Source organism: Rhinatrema bivittatum, chromosome 4 (genome assembly GCF_901001135.1).
Source record: "Rhinatrema bivittatum chromosome 4, aRhiBiv1.1, whole genome shotgun sequence".
In the NCBI taxonomy this organism is placed as follows: Eukaryota; Metazoa; Chordata; class Amphibia; order Gymnophiona; family Rhinatrematidae; genus Rhinatrema; species Rhinatrema bivittatum.
Genome location: NC_042618.1, coordinates 230,412,949 through 230,435,636, shown reverse-complemented (window position 1 = coordinate 230,435,636; position 22,688 = coordinate 230,412,949). Strand labels below are relative to the sequence as shown.

The 22,688-nt window shown below is 46.0% G+C and overlaps 1 protein-coding gene across 11 annotated transcripts in view; it reads right to left on the bottom strand.

Annotated features, from left to right (window-relative positions):
• The window catches only part of ADA2 (adenosine deaminase 2), a 113,623-nt gene that overhangs the window by 9,043 nt on the left and 81,892 nt on the right, over nucleotides 1-22,688 (bottom strand). For all 11 annotated transcript variants that reach the window (XM_029599862.1, XM_029599854.1, XM_029599851.1 and 8 more), the window contains one exon: nucleotides 6,964-7,072. In XM_029599862.1, coding sequence (XP_029455722.1) covers nucleotides 6,964-7,072 — 109 coding nt within the window. The remainder of the gene's footprint in view (nucleotides 1-6,963; nucleotides 7,073-22,688) is intronic.

Below are 22,688 nucleotides of genomic sequence, written 5' to 3'. Positions count from 1 at the left end.
CCGATCGAAAACCGCGCCTCTGGCCACGCCCCCCGACCGCTCCTTTTTGCAAGCCCCGGGACTTACGCGCTTCCCGGGGGGTTTTAAAAGGGTTATGCGCGTACCTTATGTGCGTAACCCTTTTAAAATCCGGCCCTTAGTGTGTGATCAAGACTTACAGTTTGAGCATGGATGCCTAAACTTTTGCAGAGAACTGTAGTTCCACTACCTGTGTACTTCTCCCTATATTTGAGGGACTCATTCCCGAGTGTGGGGGATTTGAACAGTGTACACAAGTCTGTATTTTCAAAAGTGCAAGCATTTTTTTTTTTTTACATGAAAAAAGTGCCTGCATATAAAGCAGGTACACACATGCATGCCCGAGGCAATTTTCAAAGTGAAAGTACATGTTTACATTCATTGTGAAAACTGCTGTAAAATCTAGGGGTGAAAAGTACTCTGCAGACTTCACACGCAACACGAGCAGTTACGAAAATTGCCTCCACAAGGGCAATGGCAAAAACCTTTTTTTTTCTTCTTTAAATTATATGTAGGACTCCGCATGTAACGTAGCGCCAATCTGTTTAAGAAGGCATTGAAGGAGGCTGTGTGGAGATGGGAGCAATGCAGACCTCTAGCAAAATGAGGATCGATGAGAAGGGGATATTGGGTCTCCAGCTAGTGAAGATGGAGAAAGGCCAGAGGATTTGGGAAAAAGAAGGTTCCACGTTCTGATCTTGTGACTAAATGTAATGGCTTTTATACAGCACCCTGTAATAGTAAGTAAATCAGTGGAAAGTGAATTGGAAGTAATAAAGATAAACAATGAACATCACAAGAAGACTTCACTGTAACCCTGGCAGGGGAGGGGGGTTAGGGGTTGCTCACACTCACGGCGTAACCCCCCAAGACTACTGAAGGGCAGAAACATCTCACTCTTCCCATACCGAGCCAGCAACTCTGCCCACCTCCCTAAACACGAAGTGCTCAGTGACAATCTGGCAAATCACACCCAGTAGGCAATCTGATTTTAATCAGTTTTAAGGCTCAGCTATTTCTTTTAGTAAGCGTGGTGTCCAGCCATCATAAAAATGGCAATATAGAATACTTTGCCCACAGCACAAATGGAGGTGTAGTACGATCATTCACATTTTCTCTATGTCTCCTTTTAAATAACAAAATAAGACAAGCTGACCTCCAAATAGTGATCTGTATTAATTCAGCCGTGGCACTAAATTTCTAAGACAGACAGTCCAGTGTAATAAAAGGGGAGTAAAAAATGGGGTAGATTTTAAAAATTTGCGTGATCGCGTACTTTTGTTCACGCACCAGGCACGAACAAAAGTATGCTGGATTTTATAAGATACGCGCGTATCTTATAAAATCCGGGGCTGGCGCGCGCAAGTGGGTGCACATTTGTGCAACCTGCGCACGCCGAGCCCAGCGCGCTGCCTGTTCCCTCCGAGGCCGCTCCGATTTCGGAGCGGCCTCGGAGGGAACTTTCCTTCACCCTCCCCCCACCTTCCCTTCCCTTCCCCTACCTAACCCACCCCCCCGGCCCTATCTAAACCCCCCCCTTACCTTTGTTGGCAGATTTACGCCTGCTAAAAGCAGATGTAAATCTGCGCGTGCCAGCGGGCTGCTGGCACGCCATCACCCGACCCGGGGGCTGGTCCGGAGGCCTCGACCACGCCCCCGGGCCGGCACCACGCCCCCGGGCTCGCCCCTGAAATGCCGCGTCATTTCGGGAACGCCCCCTCCCCTTTTATGAAGCCCCGGGACTTGCGCACGTAAATCCGGCCGGATTTACGCGCGCAGGGCATTTAAAATCCGCCCCAATGTGCGTTAAAGTTTAGCATGCATTTTCTTAACTCATCCATTAAAAAACAGGTTAACCCCTGGTGCAGTAAGCAAATGCATTGGAAGTTTAAAAAAAAAAAATGAAGTACACTAAGACAAAAGCTGCTCTGTTAAGGTGGTAAAAAGATGCACTACGCTCAGTGCACTATTTTACACTGGCCAGGTACACTAAAAACAGTAGTAAAGTCAAATAGTGCACCAACATTACTACCATTTTTAACTTTAGAAAATGTAGAGGGTCTCGGATCCAGCCTGAGACTCCCGATCCAGAGAGACTCTGCTCTGGGACTAGAGAGTCACCAACTCCCTCCCACTCACTAATCCACCCACCTAACTATTCTCTACCCTTTCAAAGAAATGATGACGTTCTCTGGAGATTCGTAGGACCTGGTTAAAATCCAAGGATAAAATGTACAATTTAAAGTTGTACTTTTGGGCTTAGCGGCTGCCACAAATCAAAATTTGGTGGCAAGGAGGAGGGACCATACACTGGGGCAAGATCTGCTTTCTCCCAGTAGGTTGAGGGACTTGCTAAACTTGCCACATTTGCTGGGGGAGGGCTGGCTTACCTCTCCTGTACAGCTGTCAATAAAAATATGGGGGATGAGCTAAGAATTAACATTATTCACCCCACTTTGAAAAACAGAGCATATCTGGATATTTTGTTTCTAGATGGCTATAAAATCTGGAAACAGAAAGAATATAATACTTCAGAGCAATTATTGTATGGGAACTCTCTTAAAACATTTCAGCAACTAAACTGAATTTGACATCTTAAATATATACTTTTTCAAATATCGACAAGCAATTTGTCATCTATATCTTCTGTGCAGAAAGTGATGCTAAAATGTAGCTCTAAATTCACCTTGGCCTTCTATAATAGTTTAAGGAATAGCAAACAGCAGCAGCTGCAGTTTTTAAGACGGAAATGGGCTGGCAATGGTGTTACCCTTTTCTGATGACTCTTGGGAAAATGTATTGATGTCTTCAAAGATTCTCTCTGTATATTCTAATTTGAGACTTTTTTCATAGGATTTATTATAGCCCAGAAAGGCTTTTCAAAACAGGGTGGAAGGAGTCTCCAAATTGCAGGCGATGTGAATACAGTGGGCACTTTCTCCGACATGGTGTGGCCGTGTGGGGTTATACATGGATACTGAAGTAATACTGCATTAATCATTAATAAGGGTTATAATACAGTAATTCCTTTTAACTCTTCAACTCTCATTTTGGGTTGTCTGGAAGAAGCTGAAGGCATGCAACATATTTCTCATTCACCTGGTGGCAATTTTGGCTTTAGCTGTACCCAAATAACTGCTTTTTAACACTGCTTTGTGTATACCAGGATGCCGGCACACCACAGACCCCATGAGCTGCTCATCCCAGGGGCCTAACTGCACATCCCTTTCTCAGGTACGGTCTAAGGATCACAGGCGTCTTTCTCCTGACTTCTGCGACATTGTCCATCCTCAACTGGAATACCTGTAGATGTGTAACTATTTTTTGGCAAACTTTACTTAAACACAACAGTTTTAGTTTCATGCTACATTAGAATAAATAACCATCAGGCCAATACAGTAAAGTCCGCGGGACTTTACTGTATTGGCCTGTATTGGCTCCTGTCAAAAAGCCTCCTTTTTGACAGGAGCGGCGGCTGTCAGCGGGTTTGACAGCCGACGCTCAAATTTGCTGGCGTTGGTTCTCGAGCCCGCTGACAGCTCGGAAACCGGACGCCAGCAAAATTGAGCGTCCGGTTTTCGGCTCAACAGCCGCCGGCCGAATTCAAATTTTTTTTTTTTTTTAACTTTTTTTTACTCTTTGGGACCTCCGACTTAATACCGCCATGATATTAAGTCAGAGGGTGCACAGAAAAGTAGTTTTTACTGCTTTTCTGTGCACTTTCCCGGTGCTGGAAGAAATTAGCGTCGACCCTTTGGGTCGGCGCTAATTTCTGAAAGTAAAATGTGCGGCTTGGCTGCACATTTTACTTACTGTATCCCGCGCGCATACCTTTTGCGCCCTCAACATTTGCATGTTGAGGGCGCTATTAGGTGCTGCGGCTTGGACGCGCGTTTTCCTCCCCTTACTGAATAAGGGGCGCACTGTACTGTATCAGTGTGTATGTATGCTGGTAAGTTCGCTTCTCTGTAACTTGCCTTCCTCAGAGAAGCTAAAGAGCATGCAAAGGGTTCACAAGAATAGTGCTGCCAGCTCTATTAAAAAAGGGTATTCCTGGAGGCATTCGTGAGAATAAGTATGTGGGCAGGATGGCATTTTTCAGATCCTTGCATGTAGTTTTATTCCCCCTTTTGTCCACCTGCAGAAAAATGAGGTGAAAAGTCCATGGGGACATTTGCACCTTTATATCCACATAAGTAACTTTTCATGTGAGCATTTTCTTTGAAAATTGCCTGCCAGATCTGCAGGTATAAAACTGCTCAAGGGCTTTGCACTCAGGCAAGCTACTGAAATTTGCGCCCACCCCCCATCTTGTATATTTTGATTATTATTTGTATCTTCTGAGTTGCATTCACTCATTTGTTTTGAGATATGGATATTTCTGCCTAGAATAATGAGGTTTGCTAAGTGCAGCATGGTAAGACAGCTCTCAGACTCTTACGATGCACATTGGGATTAGTTGTCTCCTGGACATCCCCTGTGGCCTGATCTTGGTGGAGTCTTCCTTAAAACTGAGAGGGAATCTACCAAGTGAAGACCCCCCCTAAAAAGAACAATCAGAGAATAATGCAAACAGCGAGAAATGAAACATAGATGAGCAGGAGTGTACATCTGGCACAGAAATGATAAATGGTAACAATAGTAGTAGCAGTAGTAGAAATCCTGGCATTATGAATGACTTGAACATGAGTGAAAATCTTGAAGGGCAAAGAAGGAATGCAAGAGTTTGGGTGAATGGGGCAAAGCCTGTTGATATGACCCGATTATAAAGATTAAGTAAGAAAGACTATGGAAAGGTCTATAGGTGAATGAGATATATAAAGACCATGAAACAGGCACAAGTACCAGCCCTGTGGGTGTTTGAGCAGTCCCAATATTAGATAGCAGTCTAATCTCCCTCCCTTGTCACTGTCTCAGTCTCTTCTCTCTGCTCAGCTGCCATGGGTCTGGAGGTGATGTGGGAGGCAGATCTGACATTGGGGACGCTCAAGTTCCCACAGCGCCTAGGGAAAGAGATCAGCCAGGGCAGGAAAGGACTTGAATTGCGAGAGAGCCAGCAAGAACCTGTTCAATGCTGCTCCCCAAGGGGAGGAGCTAGCAATTTATGATACTCCGTAGGCGGAGTTAGTGATCTGCTATGGGTTGACTCCCACAGAGTGGCAGGTGATATAATACCGCTCTATCGTGTAAGGAATAACACTTCATGGAAATGGTGAATCCCTGGGCCGATGGCAGCGCCCTCAAGAGGAGATCCTGAGAGGGACCACTGGCTAGGCTGGAGTATTGAGACAAACACAGATAGTTCTTTATTAGACTAAAAGTAGAACCATCAGAGGTGGCAGTAGTGAGTTGATATGCCCAGCAGGGCTGAAGTCCTTCTAATACTGGAACTGCAATCTCTGAGTTGCTAAGCTGTAAGGAGAGACTATAAGTAGTGAGTAGACAGGGTATGCTGAGCATCTATCCAGTGGTAGATGATACTCTCACAATAGTAGATATCTGCAATGTCTTCCTATGCACCAGAGAGTCTTCAGCATGCAGGAACAGGAGCTGCAGGCGAGTACTGGTTCCTATAGGCAGTCTGGAATGAGAACTCACAATAACTATGTATGGTATGGCTTCTGGAATAGAAAAGAGGCTAGGAGAGATTTAAGAACATAGGCCCTCATGGAGCGAGTACCGGTTCCTATCCATAATGGTAACTCACGATCTCCGTACCTGTGATAACATCGTGACTGAAGGGAGTCTTAGAGATTAGGAACATGGGCCCTTGTGGAGTGAGTACCGGTTCCTATCAGAATAGGACTCACTGTGTTCACGTCTGCGAACGCTTCCAGGCAATAGGAGTCTTCGGGAACGTAGGCCCTTGAGGAGCGAGTACCGGACCCCGTCCAACAATCTGAAATCAAGAAGAGAGAGAGCGGAGCACCCGAGGATCGGGTACTCCTGGTAAATACAAAAGCAGAGTAGCTTGGGAAAATCGGAACTGGAAATGAAGGATTCGAGTCCTTGCTATCTTGATCTGTAGTAGCAAGGACCTTTTAAATTGAAAATGGATGACGTCACTAGGTGGGGGACGCCCCCGAGGCTCGTGCCCTTGCTGGTACAAAGTCTGGAGCGCGCGCGCGCACCCTTACATCATCAGGAACATGGCGGATCCGTGGCGTCAGGCCAGCCCGGGGAATCTGAAGAGATGCGGAAGGAGAACGCCACGGTAGGAACTGTCTGTCAGACCTGGAGGGAGTCGCCCCAGAAGCAGAGAGGGTGGAGCGAGGGTGAGGAACAGGCACGAACGCAACAGAACCTGAAGGACTCTATAAGTGAATGGGAAATAGTAAGATCCTACAAGAGAGAGAGTGAAGGGTCTGAGTGAGTGAGTGGGCGGGAAGCTGTGATTAGCATGTAGGAGACAGCTTGGGGGTTTATGAGTGAATAAGGAAAGAGGATCGTGGGACAGAAGCTGTGGGCAGAGGGGGATTTGTGTTTAAGTGAATGAAAGCAACACAGAAGAATGAGTAGGTAAGAACTTGTTGGAAAAGGGTGAAATCAAATAAATTATAATGATGAAATTGAAGTACTGACGAAGCTCAAGCATAGGAAACAGCATGAGAAGAGAAAGTGGCTTATGGTGAAAGTGCTTATGATCAGCAGGAGAAAATATCTTAATGATTGTTTAAATTTTATTTCTTGTCATAATACCTTGGCCAAGTACGGTATAAAACTCATAGATGGATTCTGCTGACTTGAAGGAAAGTAAAAGCATTTGTGTACCTATACTTTCCTTTTCAAAGGAAAAAAAAAAAAAAAGAGAGTTAGCCTGGCCTATGCGAGAATATGACAATTCCAAGCTCCTACACAGGAAAATTCTCCCATTTCTTCTACTTTGTTATATTCCTCACCAGTTCTAAGGTTGGTTTGTTTTTTTTGTTTTTAAAGATTGCTTACTGGTCTCGCCGGCATGGAAAAAGTAAGGCAGATGGACTCCTTGGGAAGAAGGGATGGTCAAGGCATCTTTGAAATACCAGAGGGAGTTTCCACGATCTTCCTGCCCAACCTGTGAACAAAAAAAAAAAAAAAAAAGACAGATGTTCTGACCTGTGTATGACAAGAAGGCCAGGAGCTGGAGATCAATATCAAAAACGTCAACGGTTTCCTAATTCCAACGTATTGATTTTCCAAGCCATTCCTCTGCATACAATATGGGGTAGATTTTCAGACGAGCGCGAACAGCCTACTTTTGTTTGCGCTCCAGGCGCAAACAAAAGTACGCTGGATTTTAGTAGATACGCGCGTAGTCGCGCGTATCGGCTAAAATCCTGGATCGGCGCGCGCAAGGCTATCGATTTCGTATAGCCTGCGTGCGCCGAGCCGCGCTGCCTACCCCCGTTCCCTCCTAGGCCGCTCCGAAATCGGAGCGGCCTAGAAGGGAACTTTCCTTTGCCCTCCCCTCACCTTCCCCTCCCTTCCCCTACCTAACCCACCCGCCCGGCCCTGTCTAAACCCCCATCCTACCTTTGTCGGGGGATTTACGCCTCCCTCCGGGAGGCGTAAATCCCCGCGCGCCAGCGGGCCTCCTGCGCGCCGGGCCGCGACCTGGGGGCGGGTACGGAGGGCGCGGCCACGCCCCCGGGCCGTAGCCACGCCCCCGTACCCACCCCCAAAACGCTGCCGACACGCCCCCGCAACGCCACGCGCTCCGGCCCCGCCCCCGACACGCCTCCCGACACGCCCACTCCGAAAACCCCGGGACTTACGCGAGTCCCGGGGTTCTGCGCGCGTAAATCCGCCCGGTTTTGGGCGGATTTACGCGAGCAGGGCTCTGAAAATCCGCCCCTGGAGCGCAAACAAAAGTAGGCTATTCGCGCTCGTCTGAAAATCTACCCCCATGGTTTTAAGCATTTAAATAGCTGCTATAAAATAGACTGGGGCTCAGCGTGCGTAAAAGCATGCAGATAACCAGTTTCCATCTGTAATGTTGGTGCCCATTTGAGGCGAGGCATTCTGGAGGGGGTGGAATGGGGCGAATTTGGGCCTTACTCACTTATTTTTTGTATTTTAGAAAGGACGCATGTCTTGTATATTTTTATTTGAATTCTTGACAAATATACACGTTAAACTGCAATACTACCGAAAATTTAATAAAACAGATTTAAACATAAAAAGGATGCACGCAAGTTACACCCTCAAGAGAGTAATCTAACGAGCATGTCTGGGAAGACCTTAAAGATCAAACCGGCACATAGCATGTTACTTGGGGTTTCCCTCACTGAGGCTACTGAAAGTTCAGACATAATATCCAAAAAACCGATTGAGCTAAGACCAATAATCAGAGCAATTCCTGCAAAACTGCAATCACATTTTGCACCTATCAACACTTTAGCAGCTGTATTCTGCAGTAATTGCAGATGCTCTAGTGTAACTTTTGGAAGAGCCTGATGAAAGAGAACTGCAATACCCAACTGAATTCTTGAGGTCATGAATGCATGAATGAGGGTAACCAGCTTGACAAGACACTGACTGTACCTTAGAGATGTGAGGCCCCAGCAAAAGTGGAGAGTCAAGAAAATCCCTAAATTAGAGATTATATTGAAGATCATTCTAAAGTAATACCTGCCCCAACTGCGGAAATACCACCAGAGAGGTATCCTGTCTAAAAGAATGGGCTGGTTGGGTTGGACTGGCCTAATGGGACAGTGACAGGGTTGTGCAAGAAATCTGGGTTCAGCTCCCATGCCCAGTTCCTGCGCCTTGATGCAGGGCGGGAGATACCGCAGAGCAGGCGTTCACAGCCCCCGGTGAGGGAGGGAGTCCAAGTCATCGCATCAGAGTGAAAATTAGTGACCAGACACCAGGGTGCCTATGTATCAGCAGCCATTGGCCATGAATTAACATTGGGGTGGGGGACCCGGGAGGGTAGGTAAAAATGCGGGGAAACTCCATGTAGTTGCAAATAAAGGTTCAAGGAGCCTCTATTCCAGTAGGGACCGATTCCAACAGAGCAGAAAGCAGCAGGAGAAAATTGCTGGACCAAAATAATATAGTGTGGTTCATTTACTTTTCACACTTGATATATTTGAGCCACAGAGGCAAAAGCTTGTCGCTGCACAAGTGACCGCTACAGACTCAGCCATGAGATGGAAGGGTTCAGTCTTAGAGACCAATTGCCTTGGAGAGCCTTCTTCCTCTCCAGCCCTCAACGAACGAGAGGAACAAGGCTCTTCAGAAGCAACTGTTCTGGGAAAGGAGGTGAAGAAAGTTCAAGAAAAAAAAAAAACAAAAAAAAAAAACTACCAGGGGTTGTACATTTATTCCCAAGGATCAACTACATTGTTTACATTTTTTTGACCAAAATAGCCCGAGAACAGATGGAAGGCGATCTTTTATATTTTTGAATAGCAGAGAAAAATCACAGGACAAAGGCCCACTGGGAAACTGCAAAACAAAAAAAATGTGCCTGAGAGCCGTGACAGCCTGTTTAGGAATCAGGGAAAGCTGCTCTGCGGCCTGCAGTTTATAAATCTTCCAAGCAACAAAAGCCAACACAAGAGGGGATTCGGTGGCTAGCAGTCCAACAACTAAAACCTCAGCAAGTGACATAAATATCTGAGCATACAAGACGTCTGCATTAAATAGAACTAGATTCACGGCCAGTGCAAGGGTATTCAGCGCCCTAGGTGAACTTTACAGCCTTGCGCCCCCTTACACCCCTCCCCATCAAGCCCTCCCCACATACAATTAAAAAATATGCACTTATATTCAAGGTACAGTCTTCTGAGGTAAAAATACCACTTACAACATATATATTATGTTTATTTGCACTGATGTGCAGCCGAACAGAAAACTCTGCAAAAGAGACACTTGGAATCATGGTTCCCTCTAAGCTGAGTGCATGAGTGATCACTCATACATTTTGAAGCGTTGCTCACAAGTTTTACATGGTCGCTCACATGCTTAAAGGTGAATTTTAAAAGCCCGCCGTGTGCATTAATTAGGGGACGCGTGAAGATTTTAAAAGTCGCCTAGATATGCGCATAAATGCCAATGCGCGCACATCTCAAAAAAAAAAAAGGGGGTGGGGTGTGGGTGAAGTCTGGGCAGGGCATGAATGGTACATGGGTGTTTTGATGCTTGAACCAGAAATTTGCATGTAAATACTTCCGCGCTCAGACGCGCGCCAAGGTCCCCTGCTGCGTGACTTTACTTCTGCTATGGATGGCATGTGAGCAACGCTTCAAAATGTATGAGCGATCACTCATGCACTCAGACTGTGATACATTACAGGAGGACCTTGCAAGACTGGAAGATTGGGCATCCAAACGGCAGATGAAATTTAATGTGGACAAGTGCAAGGTGTTGCACATAGGGAAAAATAACCCTTGCTGTAGTTACACAATGTTAGGTTCCATATTAGGAGCTACCACCCAGGAAAAAGATCTAGGCATCATAGTGGATAATACTTTAAAATCGTCGGCTCAGTGTGCTGCAGCAGACAAAAAAGCAAACAGAATGTTAGGAATTATTAGGAAGGGAATGGTTAATAAAATGGAAAAATGACATAATGCCTCTATATCGCTCCATGGTGAGACCACACCTTGAATACTGTGAACAATTCTGGTCACCACATCTCAAAATAGATATAGTTGCGATGGAGAAGGTACAGAGAAGGGCAACCAAAATGATAAAGGAGATGGAACAGCTCCCCTATGAGGAAAGGTTGAAGAGGTTAGGGCTGTTCAGCTTGGAGAAGAGACGGCTGAGGGGGGATATGATAGAGGTCTTTAAGATCATGAGAGGTCTTGAACGAGTAGATGTGACTCGGTTATTTACACTTTCGAATAATAGAAGGACTAGGGGGCATTCTATGAAGTTAGCAAGTAGCACATTTAAGACTAATCAGAGAAAATTCTTTTTCACTCAACACACAATAAAGCTCTAGAATTTGTTGCCAGAAGATGTGGTTTGTGCAGTTAGTGTAGCTGGGTTCAAAAAAGGTTTGGCTAAGTTCTTGGAGGAGAAGTCCATTAATGGCTATTAATCAAGTTTACTTAAGGAATATCCATTGCTATTAATTGCATCAGTAGCATGGGATCTTCTTAGTGTTTGGGTAATTGCCAGGTTCTTGTGGCCTGGTTTGGCCTCTGTTAGGATGCTGGGCTTGATGGACCCTTGGTCTGACCCAGCATGGCAATTTCTTATGTTCTTAAATAATAAAATAAAGAAAACTAGGCAGATCGGTAGGGTTTTAAGGGTCAAGACTAACTGGGGGGGAGGAAGGCTACTAAACTAGGGGGGTTTGGAAGACCTCTCTTAACTGGGCGAATTGGGAACAAACTTACAGTTAGGCACGCATGTGCGCGCAGCCAGGCTAATGCATGCCTATACCCTCGTATGTTATGCAATAGCCATGTCCCTGGGCATGCACCGTACGCACATGTGCACCAGTTTGAAAGTTACCATCTTATTTTCTTTGTGCTATATACAGAAATGCAACACTAATACTGGCGCACAAAAATTGTTGGTTTAAAATAATTATAGAAACATAGAAATGATGGCAGAAGAAGACCAAATGGCCCATCCAGTCTGCCCAGCAAGCTATGCACTTTTTTTTTTCCTCTTACTTGTTATGCTTGGCTCTTAGTACCTTTTAGTTTTATTTCCCTTCCACCCCACCATTAATGTAGAGAGCAGTGTTGGAACTGCATCTAATTGAATATGTAGCTTAGTTAGGGGTAGTAACCGCCTCAATAAGCAAGCTACACCCATGCTTTTGTTTACTCGACTATGTAATTTAGTCCTTGTTGGTTGTTGTCTATATATATATATATATATATATATATAGATACTCTTTTCTACATTGCCCCTGCCGTTGAAGCAGAGAGCTATGCTGGCTATGCATTGAAAGTGAAGTAACAGACTTTCTCCCCTGCCGTTGAAGTAGAGAGCTATGCATTGGAAGTGAAGTATCAGACCTTCTCCCCTGCCGTTGAAGCAGAGTACTATGTTAGATATGCATTGAAAGTAAAGTATCAGGCTTATTTGGTTTGGGGGTAGTAATCGCTGTAACAAGCAAGCTACACCCTGCTTTTTTGTGAATGCAAATCATTTTTTTTTCCACATTTCCTCTTGCCGTTGAAGCTTAGAGCAATGTTGGAGTCGCATTAACCGTGTGTATGTATATTGAATAAGGGTATTATCTCCAGGTAGTAGCCTTCATTCCCGCGAGCCACCCCCTCTTTATTCATGTCCTCTAGATTTGATGGATCCACAGTGTTTATCCCACGCCCCTTTGAAGTCCTTCACAGTTCTTTGTTGGTCACATGAAAAAAAAATGTGCACACACCTAGTCACTCCTTGGAGGGAACATTGCTTGGAACCCATATTGCAACAGGGCTATTGTAATGCAATAGACCCTCATAAATTCTTATATAAATAAAATTACAATATAATAAATCTCCCAATCCAAAACAGCTACACTCAAACAGCAACAACCCTACCTATAAAAAGGCAACACTGCAAGTATTACATGAGGCTCTAAAACACCAATACATCTAGCCAAGTTGATAAAGATCCCTATACAGAAGCTATATGCTAGCAGAATACCTCACCTTGGTCACAGAGAGACCACATACCTTCAAATACAAACTAGAGACTCCAACAAGCCAGACTCTGAATACAGAGCAACAATGGAAAAACATTACCATTCCTTGTAAAATATCAACCAATAAAAGCATGAAATATAAAACATCAATAGTAGCTGTTGCGAGTGTGGATCCTTGGACCGAGGTGGAGTTGGTGCAATCTGCAGGAAGGAGCCCTGCAGGTCCCAAACATCCGCTAGCAGAGCTGTCTCTGGCAGAGACCCAACTGGAGCTTCATTTATACCAACCTTTGATCCCCTTAGGTTGGACCCTTGGGTGCTGGGGCCAGCAGGTCTTAGGAAGGGGCTTCTGCAGACAAATTGGATGTCTGTGGAGACAGTCAAGTCACATGCCAGGGTCTGGGGCAGGCTGCATTCAGACATGGTCAGGCATGGGCAGTGGTCAGGGGCAAGCAGAGTTCAGGCGTGGTCATTAGTGAGGCAGTGGTCAGAGACAGGCAGAGTTCAGGTGTAGTCGAGTGTCAAGCAAGCTGAACTCAGGAGCAGAGATCCGTCCAAGGGAAGGTGGGATGGATAGACAGGCAGGGAGGCCAGGAATAGCACATGTGGGCAGGCGAAGACACAGAAGACACTGAAAAACTGAAGACTGACCACAAGATAAAGACCTGACATAGGATAACCATAGATGAAGACAAAGTACAGGAACTTAGGCGCAAGGAACGAAGACCAAGAACACAGGAACACTAAAGCAACTTGCTCTACTTTACAGTGGTTGACCTATTGCCGAAACAAGGAGGAGCTACTAGGATGGCCTTTTATAGGCTCATGTTGGTGATATCAAGTGCTGCTAGCCTTTTCTCATCTTTGGCCCTTTAAGAGGAGTGAGGTTGGGTGAGTGCGAGCACCTTAGGCAGGGCCCAGGGAGTCAGAGGCAGGCTGAGCATGGTGGCTTGCCATGTGTCCATTCGGGGGCATTCCCCAGTATCAGAGGAAGCAGTGGAATTGGAGGTGGCTGAGTGTGGCAGCTTACCGCACATCCATTCGGGGTCCTCCTCAGAGTCAGAGGGTTTTGAGTCGGGCTCGAGGCTGGAGGTAAGTGTGGCTGTCTGTGGCCCTGCCCCACAGACCACCAAATGCAACAGTACCCCCTGTCTTAAACCCCCTCCCAGAGGGTTTCTTAGAATATGAAGTCTGAAATTCCCTTAGGTTGGTGTCCAGAATTTTGGAAGTGGGTTCCCATGTATTTTTTTTCAGGACATACCCCTTTCAGAAGATGAGGTATTCCCACCTCTTGCTTCTGCTCCATGAATCCAAGATCTCTTTTACTTCATAAATCATGCTATTCTCACTGCTCACTTCTTGCGATTTAGGTAGTGCTCTAGAGGGCCAGGAGAGAGCTAGAGGCTTTAATAAGGGCACGTGAAAATTGTTGTGTATGCCCAGCGTAGGATTGTAAAGGGCCCAATGTATCACAGAGCAAGATGCATGGACGACACACTGAGATGTATGTGGCAAGTGCTTAAACCACACCTTCTTGCCTGCCTTAAATTGAGGTACAGACCTCCTGTGCACATCAGTGGTCTTGTTGGCCTTTTTGGCTGCCTTTTGAATTAAGGTGTTGGCGTGGGTCCAGAGCTTCTGGAGTTCCTGGGCAGACAGCTAGGCTGCTGGTGAAGGTACTGCCATGGGGAGAGGCATAGGAGGCAAGGGTTGCATCCCGTAAACCACTTGGAATGGTGACCAACCTGTAGAACTGCAGACATGGAAATTGTGTGAGAATTCCCACCCAGAGCAAAAGGGATGCCCGATTATCGTGAAATTCATTGGCGTAGGCCCTGAGGAAAGTTGTAAGTGCCCGGTTAGTCCATTCAGACTGTCCATTTCCCTGTGGCTGGTATGCCGTTGTGAAGTCCAGGGTGATATCTAATTTTTTACACAGTGAATGCCAGTATTTTGCCATGAACTTACTCCCCGGTCCAACAAGATGTGCTTGGGTAGTCCATGTAAGCAGAAGACAAGGAGAGCAAAAAGGCATGTTAGCTCTAGGACGAGAGACCAGGAGTGAAATGGAGTGAGCCATCTTTGAAAAGCAATTAATAACCATCTCGATATGGTGGCAACATCTGAGAGTGGAAGATCCACTATAAAATCAGTGGACAAGTGGGTCTAGGGTCCTCTGGGGACTGACAATGGCTGTAACAGCCCCCAGGGTCAACCCTACAGTCTTCTGCTGTGCACAGGTGGGGAAAGAATCCATGTAGGCCTTAACATCTTGCTTCATTTGAGGCCATCAATAGTATTGTTGGAGCAGTGCAAGAATTCGGGGCCTGTCCAGGGTAACCTGTGACACAGGAGTCATGGGACCATTTCAGTATCTTTTCACAGAATTGAGTAAGAATGACTATCCTCCCTGGAGGGACAGTCATGGAGGTTGCTAGGATGACTTTAGCTGGGTCATTGTGTCCAGGAGGCTCTGAAGTGTCCTCTGCCAGAAAGGGGTGAGAGAGATCATCTGCTTGGAGATTTTTTAGAGCTGGAAGATACCTCTGTTCAAAATCAAAATATGTGACAAACAGGGACCAATAAGCCTGTCATGTATTTAGTCATTGGGCATGATGAAGGTGTTTCAGGTTTTTGTGGTCCGTATATATAGTGATACGGTGCTGAGCACCTTCTCGCGCCATTCTTCCAGTGCTAGCTTGATCGCCAAGAGTTTTCTGTCACTGATACCGTAATTACATTCTGTGGGTGAAAATTTCTTTGAGAAGAATGAGCAGGAATGAAAGACCCCTTTAGTTAACTACTGGCTTAGTAAGGCCCCTACACCCAGGGTGGGGTGTCCACCTCCAGGATGAATGGGTGCGTAGGGTCTGGGTCGTGAAGGCAGGATTTTTTTTCAAGAAGGCATTCTTTAGTTTTTGAAAGGCTGCTACAGCTTTGGGAGGCCAATCCTTCATGATAGCTCCCTTACGAGTGAGGGCAGTGAGTGGTGCCACACTGGCCGAGTAATTTGCAATGAAGTGGCGGTAATAATTAGCAAAGCCCAGAAACCTTTGTAGGGCTCGCAGTCCTACTGGACACTGCCAGTCTTGGATGCTCTTAAAACTTTCTCGGAATCCCTCCCTGAATACGATATACCCCAGGAAGGGTAGACTCTTTTTCAAACAGGCATTTCTCAAATTTAGCATATAGATTGTTTTCTCGCAGTCACTGTAGAACTAGACGTATGTCCTGGCAGTAGGAACTGAGGTCCTTGGAGAATATAAGAATATCATCAAGGTATAAGATGACACAGACAGAGTAGATGCCGGAAGATTTCATTCATAATTTATTGGAAGATGGCCGGGGCATTACAGAGCCTGAAGGGCATCACTAAATATTCATAATGTATGTCACGTGTATTGAATGCTGTCTTCCATTCATCATCAGGTTTAGTCCGGATCAAATTGTAAGCTCCTCAGAGGTCCAATTTTGTAAAGATACCAAGCTTTCTTAGTGATGGCATTTAATCCACAGTAATCGATACAAGGCCTTAATGCCCCATCTTTTTTGGCCACAAAGAACCCGGTCCCCACCAGGGATGAAGATGGTTGAATGAAACCCCACTCCAAATTCTCCCGGATGTAATCAGACATCATCGGATCTCAGGAAGAGACAAGGGATAGACTGTGCCCCGTGAAGGCTCAGTGTCAGGCAGTAGTTTAATTCCACAGTCATATGTATTTGCTGTACTGAAGAAGGTGGCCTGAGTGTGTGGTGGCCAGTGGCATATGGAGCAGAGGTTCCACGTGTTCTAGGCATGAGTTATGGCATTGTTAGCTCCAGTGAGCGAGCTGCAGCATGGCCAAATAGAACTGTGGGGAATGCTTCTGGAGCCAGGGAAGTCCCAGCACAATTCGGTGGGCAGTTCAGGTGATGACATGGAATGTTATCAGTTTTTGATGGAGTAGGCCACTGTGTAAGGTCAATGGTGCTGTGGCAAGGGTGATCTGGCCAGGCAAGGGATCCCCGTAGATGGAGGTGATAATTAGAGGAGGCTTCCTTTTGATGGTGGAAATCTGTAGATTGTCTACCAATTCCTTCATCATTAAATTTTCACAGCCATGAAGTCCACCAGTGCTAGGTGGAGAAATCCTGATTGTCCATAGTGATTGTCACCGGAAAGATGAATTGGGGAGCAGGTGTCATGAAGCCTAGGATCATCTCCTCACCAGATCCTAGGCTTGGAAGTTTCCCAGCTTATCCAAACATTGGGCAAACAGGTGACCTGTGCCTGCACAATACAAGCACGGCTCAGCTGGCAGTGGCAGAATTTCTCCTCTGGTGCAAGGTGGCCATGGCCTCGCTGCATTACTTCGTCCGAGCGCACAGAGGAAGGAGGAGCAGAAACTGGTGGCGACCATGGCCGCTAAAAATGGAGCCAGCATGATGGCTCGACCTGGAGGGAGGACCTCCCTGGCCTGTTGTTGCAGATGATGGTCCTCCCTGCCAGGTCTACCAGATCCTCCAGAGACTCTGCTAATTCCCATGCCACCAGTTCATCCTTATTCCTGGAGGGCCTGTCTTCCAGGATCATGCTACAGAGGCAATCATCCCTCCAATCAAAGTTTAGTGGCTAGGGTCCAGAACTCTATTAATGTACTCCGCTAGAGCCCGGGTACCCTGGCATAGATGCAGGAGATCAGAGTCCACATCGTGGCCAGCCAACTGAGCTTGAAGACCCTCTTGAAAGCAGAGACAAACCAGATACAAATGCTCCCATAGAGGAGATCCCCAGGCCAGGACCTTGCCATCCAGGAGAGAAAGAGTATTAAGGTGGTCTTCATGAGGTCAACAGGGAAGAGTGCCACTCTAAACCAGTGCTATATGCACCACACTTCAAAACTCATGGCACTTTTTCAGATCCCTGGTGTACCAAGGTGGAGTTGGGAGATGCGGAATGGGGCAATTCTGTGCAATAGATATGGGTGGTGCCATTGATGGCTGTCCAGGTGCAGTCTAAGCTGAGGCTGCATCCAACTGGGTGGTGAGTTACTCCATGGAAGTTGCTAAAAGTTAGCACAACTTGCAGGGAGGAGCCCTGCAGGTCCCCACTGTTGACTGCCAGAGCTGATCGTGGCAGAGGCCCAACTGGAGTTTCACTTATACCAGCCCTCATTCTCCTTAGGTTGAGCCTTTGGTGCCGGGGCCAGCCAGTCTTAGGCGGTAGCCTCCGCAGATGAGCTGGGTGGCCATGGAGATGATAGAGTAACAGGTCAGGGTCGGCTGTGTTCAGATGTGGTCAGGAGTGGGCAGTGGCAGGTGGAATTCAGGTGTGGTCATTGGTCAGGCAGTGGTCAGAGACAGTCAGAGTTCATGCATAGCCAAACTCAGGAGCAGAGATTGGATGGGATGGATAGGCAGAAGTGAAAAAAAAAAAAAGCAAGACCGGTGCCTTGGGAAGAGGATTTATTCAATTGATCAGAACCAGCCCAACTCAGGCAGAGTTTTGCCTTTATGGCTGCATCAGGGGCTCTTGAGATTAGATAAAATCTAGAGTATAGGTTCAGGCACCATATATGATTATTGGATGTATCCACGGGTTCAATCATTTTTGGTATGAATGTAGGAACGACTTTAAGATCATATCTTGGTGACTAGTCCTTCAAGTTTTTCTTAAAAGCCTGGCAACGATATCCTCCATTCAATAATAGCAAGTAGAAAGCCTCGGCCAGAGTCGGGCTGGTTCTGATCAATTGAATAAATTCTCTTTCCAAGGCCCCCGTCTTGCTTTGTTTTTTTCACATCCATGGCTACTCTTTGTGGGTCTTTCCTTGGGCAGAAGGAAGGCAAGGAACAGCACAGGCGAAGACACAGAAGACACTAAACAACTGAAGACTGACCACAAGATGAAGACCTGACAAAGAACTGAAGGCTGACTACAGACAAAGAAAGACCAGGAATCAGGAACAAGGACCAGGAACATAGGAATGAAGTCAAAGACATTGGAACGAAGACACAGGAATTCTGAAGCAACTTGCTCTACTATACAGTAGTGGGCCTATTGCCAAGGCAAGGAGGAGATACTGGGGTGGCCTTTTATAGGCCTATGCTGGTGATTTCATCATCAGGTTCACTGGTCTTTTCCTGCCACGGGTCCTGTAAGAGGACTGGGCACATGCACATCTTAAAAGTGGTGCAGGGAGGCAGTGGCATCGGAAGCAGGCTGAGTGCGGCGGCCTGCTGCACGGCCATTCGTGGGCATTCCTCTGTGTCAGAAGGTGTCTAGTCGGGCTCAAGGCTGGAAGTACGTGTGTTGGTCCGTGGGCCTGCCCCAAGGACCGCCATATGCAACAGTAGCAAAGCCATATTAATAAAAATATTTTAAAAACTGATGAATAGAATAATGTTCAATAATTTAAAAAACTCATAAAAATTTTCCAAGCACTAATAAAATATTACAAAACAGCAGACACGTCAAATAACTTGCAATAATTATAACAAATAAAGATTTAAAAATATCCCATTCTCTCCATACCTGGAAACTTTTGATTTCGAGATGCCCTGAAATTGTCGTGGATTAGCAGGAGGAGGAGGGTTGTTGCACATAAACTTTCTCCTCTCTCTCATATATATACACATCTCTGCTCTCATTAACAGATATGTTTACATGCTTACATATATACACCTGCTTTCATATAGACATGTTCACACGCACCTGCTCACCCCACTCACATATATACACACATTCCCTTGCTCTCATTCACACACATGCTTACATACATACACTTGCTTTCACAAACAACCCCCTGCTCTCACTCACACATATGCCTACTCGCTCACTCACAAATATGTGCTCACACACATAAACCCTATTCTCTCTCACACAGATACATGCTCACACTACTTTCTCATTCATAGAAATATGCTCACATGAATACCTGCTTTCACTCCAACACATGTTCACACGCAAACATACGCATGCCACTTCTTTTAACTCACACACACTCCCTCTCTCACTTATTCACTTTTGTATCCCCTCTGAAACTTGGAAGCACAAGCCAGGTCAGCAGCAATAGCCTCCTCGTCCTCCTTCAATCACCCCACCTATAGGACAACTCCTTCTTTGGGCTAGGTCAGGGGAACCCTACTCTGGCTCTCTTGTTCCTTTGCCGTGTTGTTCCTTCAGGCTATTGGGGGCAAGGTCCGACTGCTCTTTTGGACTGCTCTGCGACTTCAGGAGGTGGGGGGGGCAGGGGCCAACACTACTCTAGCCGCCTGCTCCTTCAGGCCATAGGGGTGGGGGACTGGCCCTACTCTGGCCTCCAGCTTCCTCCCGTGGCACAGGCCGCACTGCTTCTTGGGGCTGACGCTGCAGCCTGCTTCTCTCCCAGACCGCTGCTAATCCTTCTGTCGACGGTGAAAGCGATGGCATACCTTTCTTTTCCTCTTCCAGACCTGCGCTATAGGAAAAAAAAGGACATGCCACTGCCGTAGTACTCTAGGCAGCCACTTACTTCGCCTAGTGATTTCACCAGCCCTGACTAGATTCACAAAAATATTTTGGGCTCAAGTCACTGAGGCTTTTTCTTTTTTTCCCAGTCCTGTATCGATGGGAAAAGATCTTGAGGAATCAGGTCTTTAGTTTCTAAAATAAACTGCTGAGTGCTTCATCATGTTTTTGGAGTACCTAGACGATTATTTTGCTTACATATATATGCAGGCCAGTTTCTTACAGAAAATGTATGATAATATGCAGAAAACTTAGACAACAGACAATGAATAAATAAACAAACTGGCATCATTTTCATCTGTATTTAACACTACGAATCAGGTCTCTTGTTTTAAAGTAAAGAGATTTGCTAATATAAAGAAGAACACTGAAAGTGACAGGTGACTCAGTGCAGAAGGACCTGGGTCTTTCACTTCCTGGTTGGCTGGGGCTGGGGCTGCTGCAGAGTGAGGGACGACTAAGATGACTGCACTAAAATAAGGGTTAGTGCAACTAAAGACAACAGTTCCCCGCCCTGCTTCCAGGGCCGCTTTTACCTATGGTCAAAACTGGCAGCTGCCCTGGGTCCTGGCTAGCTGGAGGCCCCACTGCATGAGCGCACAGGGCTCTGCCCCTTGACTCTAGTTGGCCGGTGCAGAATCTGTACAGCCTTCTGATTCCTCTTCCAGCACCTCACCCCCTGGGCAGCATGGAGGGTGGCAGGAGGGGGGGGGGGAGGCAGGTGAGCCAGGAGTTGAACAAGCACAAGGCATGGAAAAGAGAGCCATTTTTCTCCCTAAGTCAGCTCTCCATTTCCTGTCATTCAGGGAAAGCAGAGGAGGGGAGAGAGTAAACCTGGAGCAGACATTACAAAGCAAAGAATGGATACTCTGCTCTCTAAACCATCCCCTCTTATTCCTTCCCCTCTCCTCCTTTCACAGAACAGGTAAGGAGGGATGAAATTAGAATGTACAGCAAAGAATTCACTTTTTCTCTGCATATTTCTATTTATAAATTTCTGATTACCTATTCTGTATTTGGTGAGAGTCTTGTGTTCTGTGTTTGTGACTGAGGTGAAGTAATCTGCTTCTAGTGTGTAGGTTCTATGTAGGGATTTGTGGCAGTCCAGATTGTTGTTTTCCCGAGTAGGAAGTATATTGGTGTTTTAGGGCCCAGTGGAATAGTTGCAGTGTTTCGTTTGCATATAGGGTTGTTGCTGTTTTAGTTCTGGGAGTTAGTGCTGTTTTGGTATGGCAAGAATGCTATATGGGTTGTGTGTTACTTCACAAACCGTCTGATAATGGAGGAATTCATGTCACTGTTTCTAAGGTGACAACAATTTGATTTTTTTTTTTCTCTTTCGTGAAAGCATCCTCCCTTCAGCTCAGCCAGTCTTTTCAGAGATTACCTTCAGTCAATGCAGAATGGAATTCTTTTAATTTATAAATGTAGGTATTTATTGAATTTTTTTTTTTTTTTGGTGCTGTCTATCCCCCCAAAAAATCATAGAAGACACATTCATCAAACACTGATGATTTCTAAAAAAACATTTAATATTTAAAAACATATTTAATATCTAAAAGTATGATGCCCAATTCTATGTTTTTACAGCCTCGCAGCTGTTCAAAGCAGCCATTTAGATCCTGGCAGGGGAGGAAGGAAGTCGCTTGGGAGAAGCTTCAAGACTGCCCTCCTCTTGTTTGCGGTCAAAGGAGTCGCTGAGAGAGGGGGGATACTGGTGGAACCAGGAGGGAGAGAAGCAGAGATCGTAGGGAGAGGGTTGATTGTGCTGTCCACTGCCAGCAATGTTACTCTTCTGGGGTGAGTGGGAGAGAGGGGATCTGCAAAGTACATTTCTACAAATGTTTGTTTTGGTTTTTTTTTTTTAAAGGGTCCCCAGTCTCCTGCAACAATTTAGTCACGACAGGCCAATTTTTCAGCAAGGGCCCAATTTTACAGCCTATACTGTGCCTGCACAATCGCAGGCAACCGGGAGCCCTAATTGCAAATTAGCTAAAGCACCTCTTTAAGGCATGCATGAAGGGCATCATAGATAACTGGAAGTTATAGCACTGAGTTGCTGTTTCAACTGGTCCCTTGCTTATAAAGCAGGTGTAGAGAGACTCTGAATGTGGCTTGTCTTAGCAGTGAGCATCTATACGGGATTCTCCTTGCAGAAATATGATCAGTGAAGGATGTTTAAGTACAGCTACGAAGTGCACAACCGCTGAATGTTTACTCTCCTTGAGACACTCCTAACTTTCAGCACTGGCTGCATCTGAATGTTTGTTAGAACAGATTAAGCAGCAGCCGGCTGTGAGACTCCCTGCTCCACTTGCAAATAAACTTGTGTGAGTACATAAGAACATAATATTTGCCATACTGGGTGTGAAAACAAGCAGTGATTCCCAGAGGCCTGGAGCCAAACTAGTCTAATTCCAGCCTCTCTTAAACACACGTATCTTTATTACAGCTTCACAATCACTTCCCTTCAGAAGTGTACTCTCTTTACTTACTGTTCAGCTTCCTCTCAGTTCATTGTTTGGACAGTGTTACGTTACAGGAGCTGCCTTTCTCCTGGAGGTCTGGTTATCCCCCACC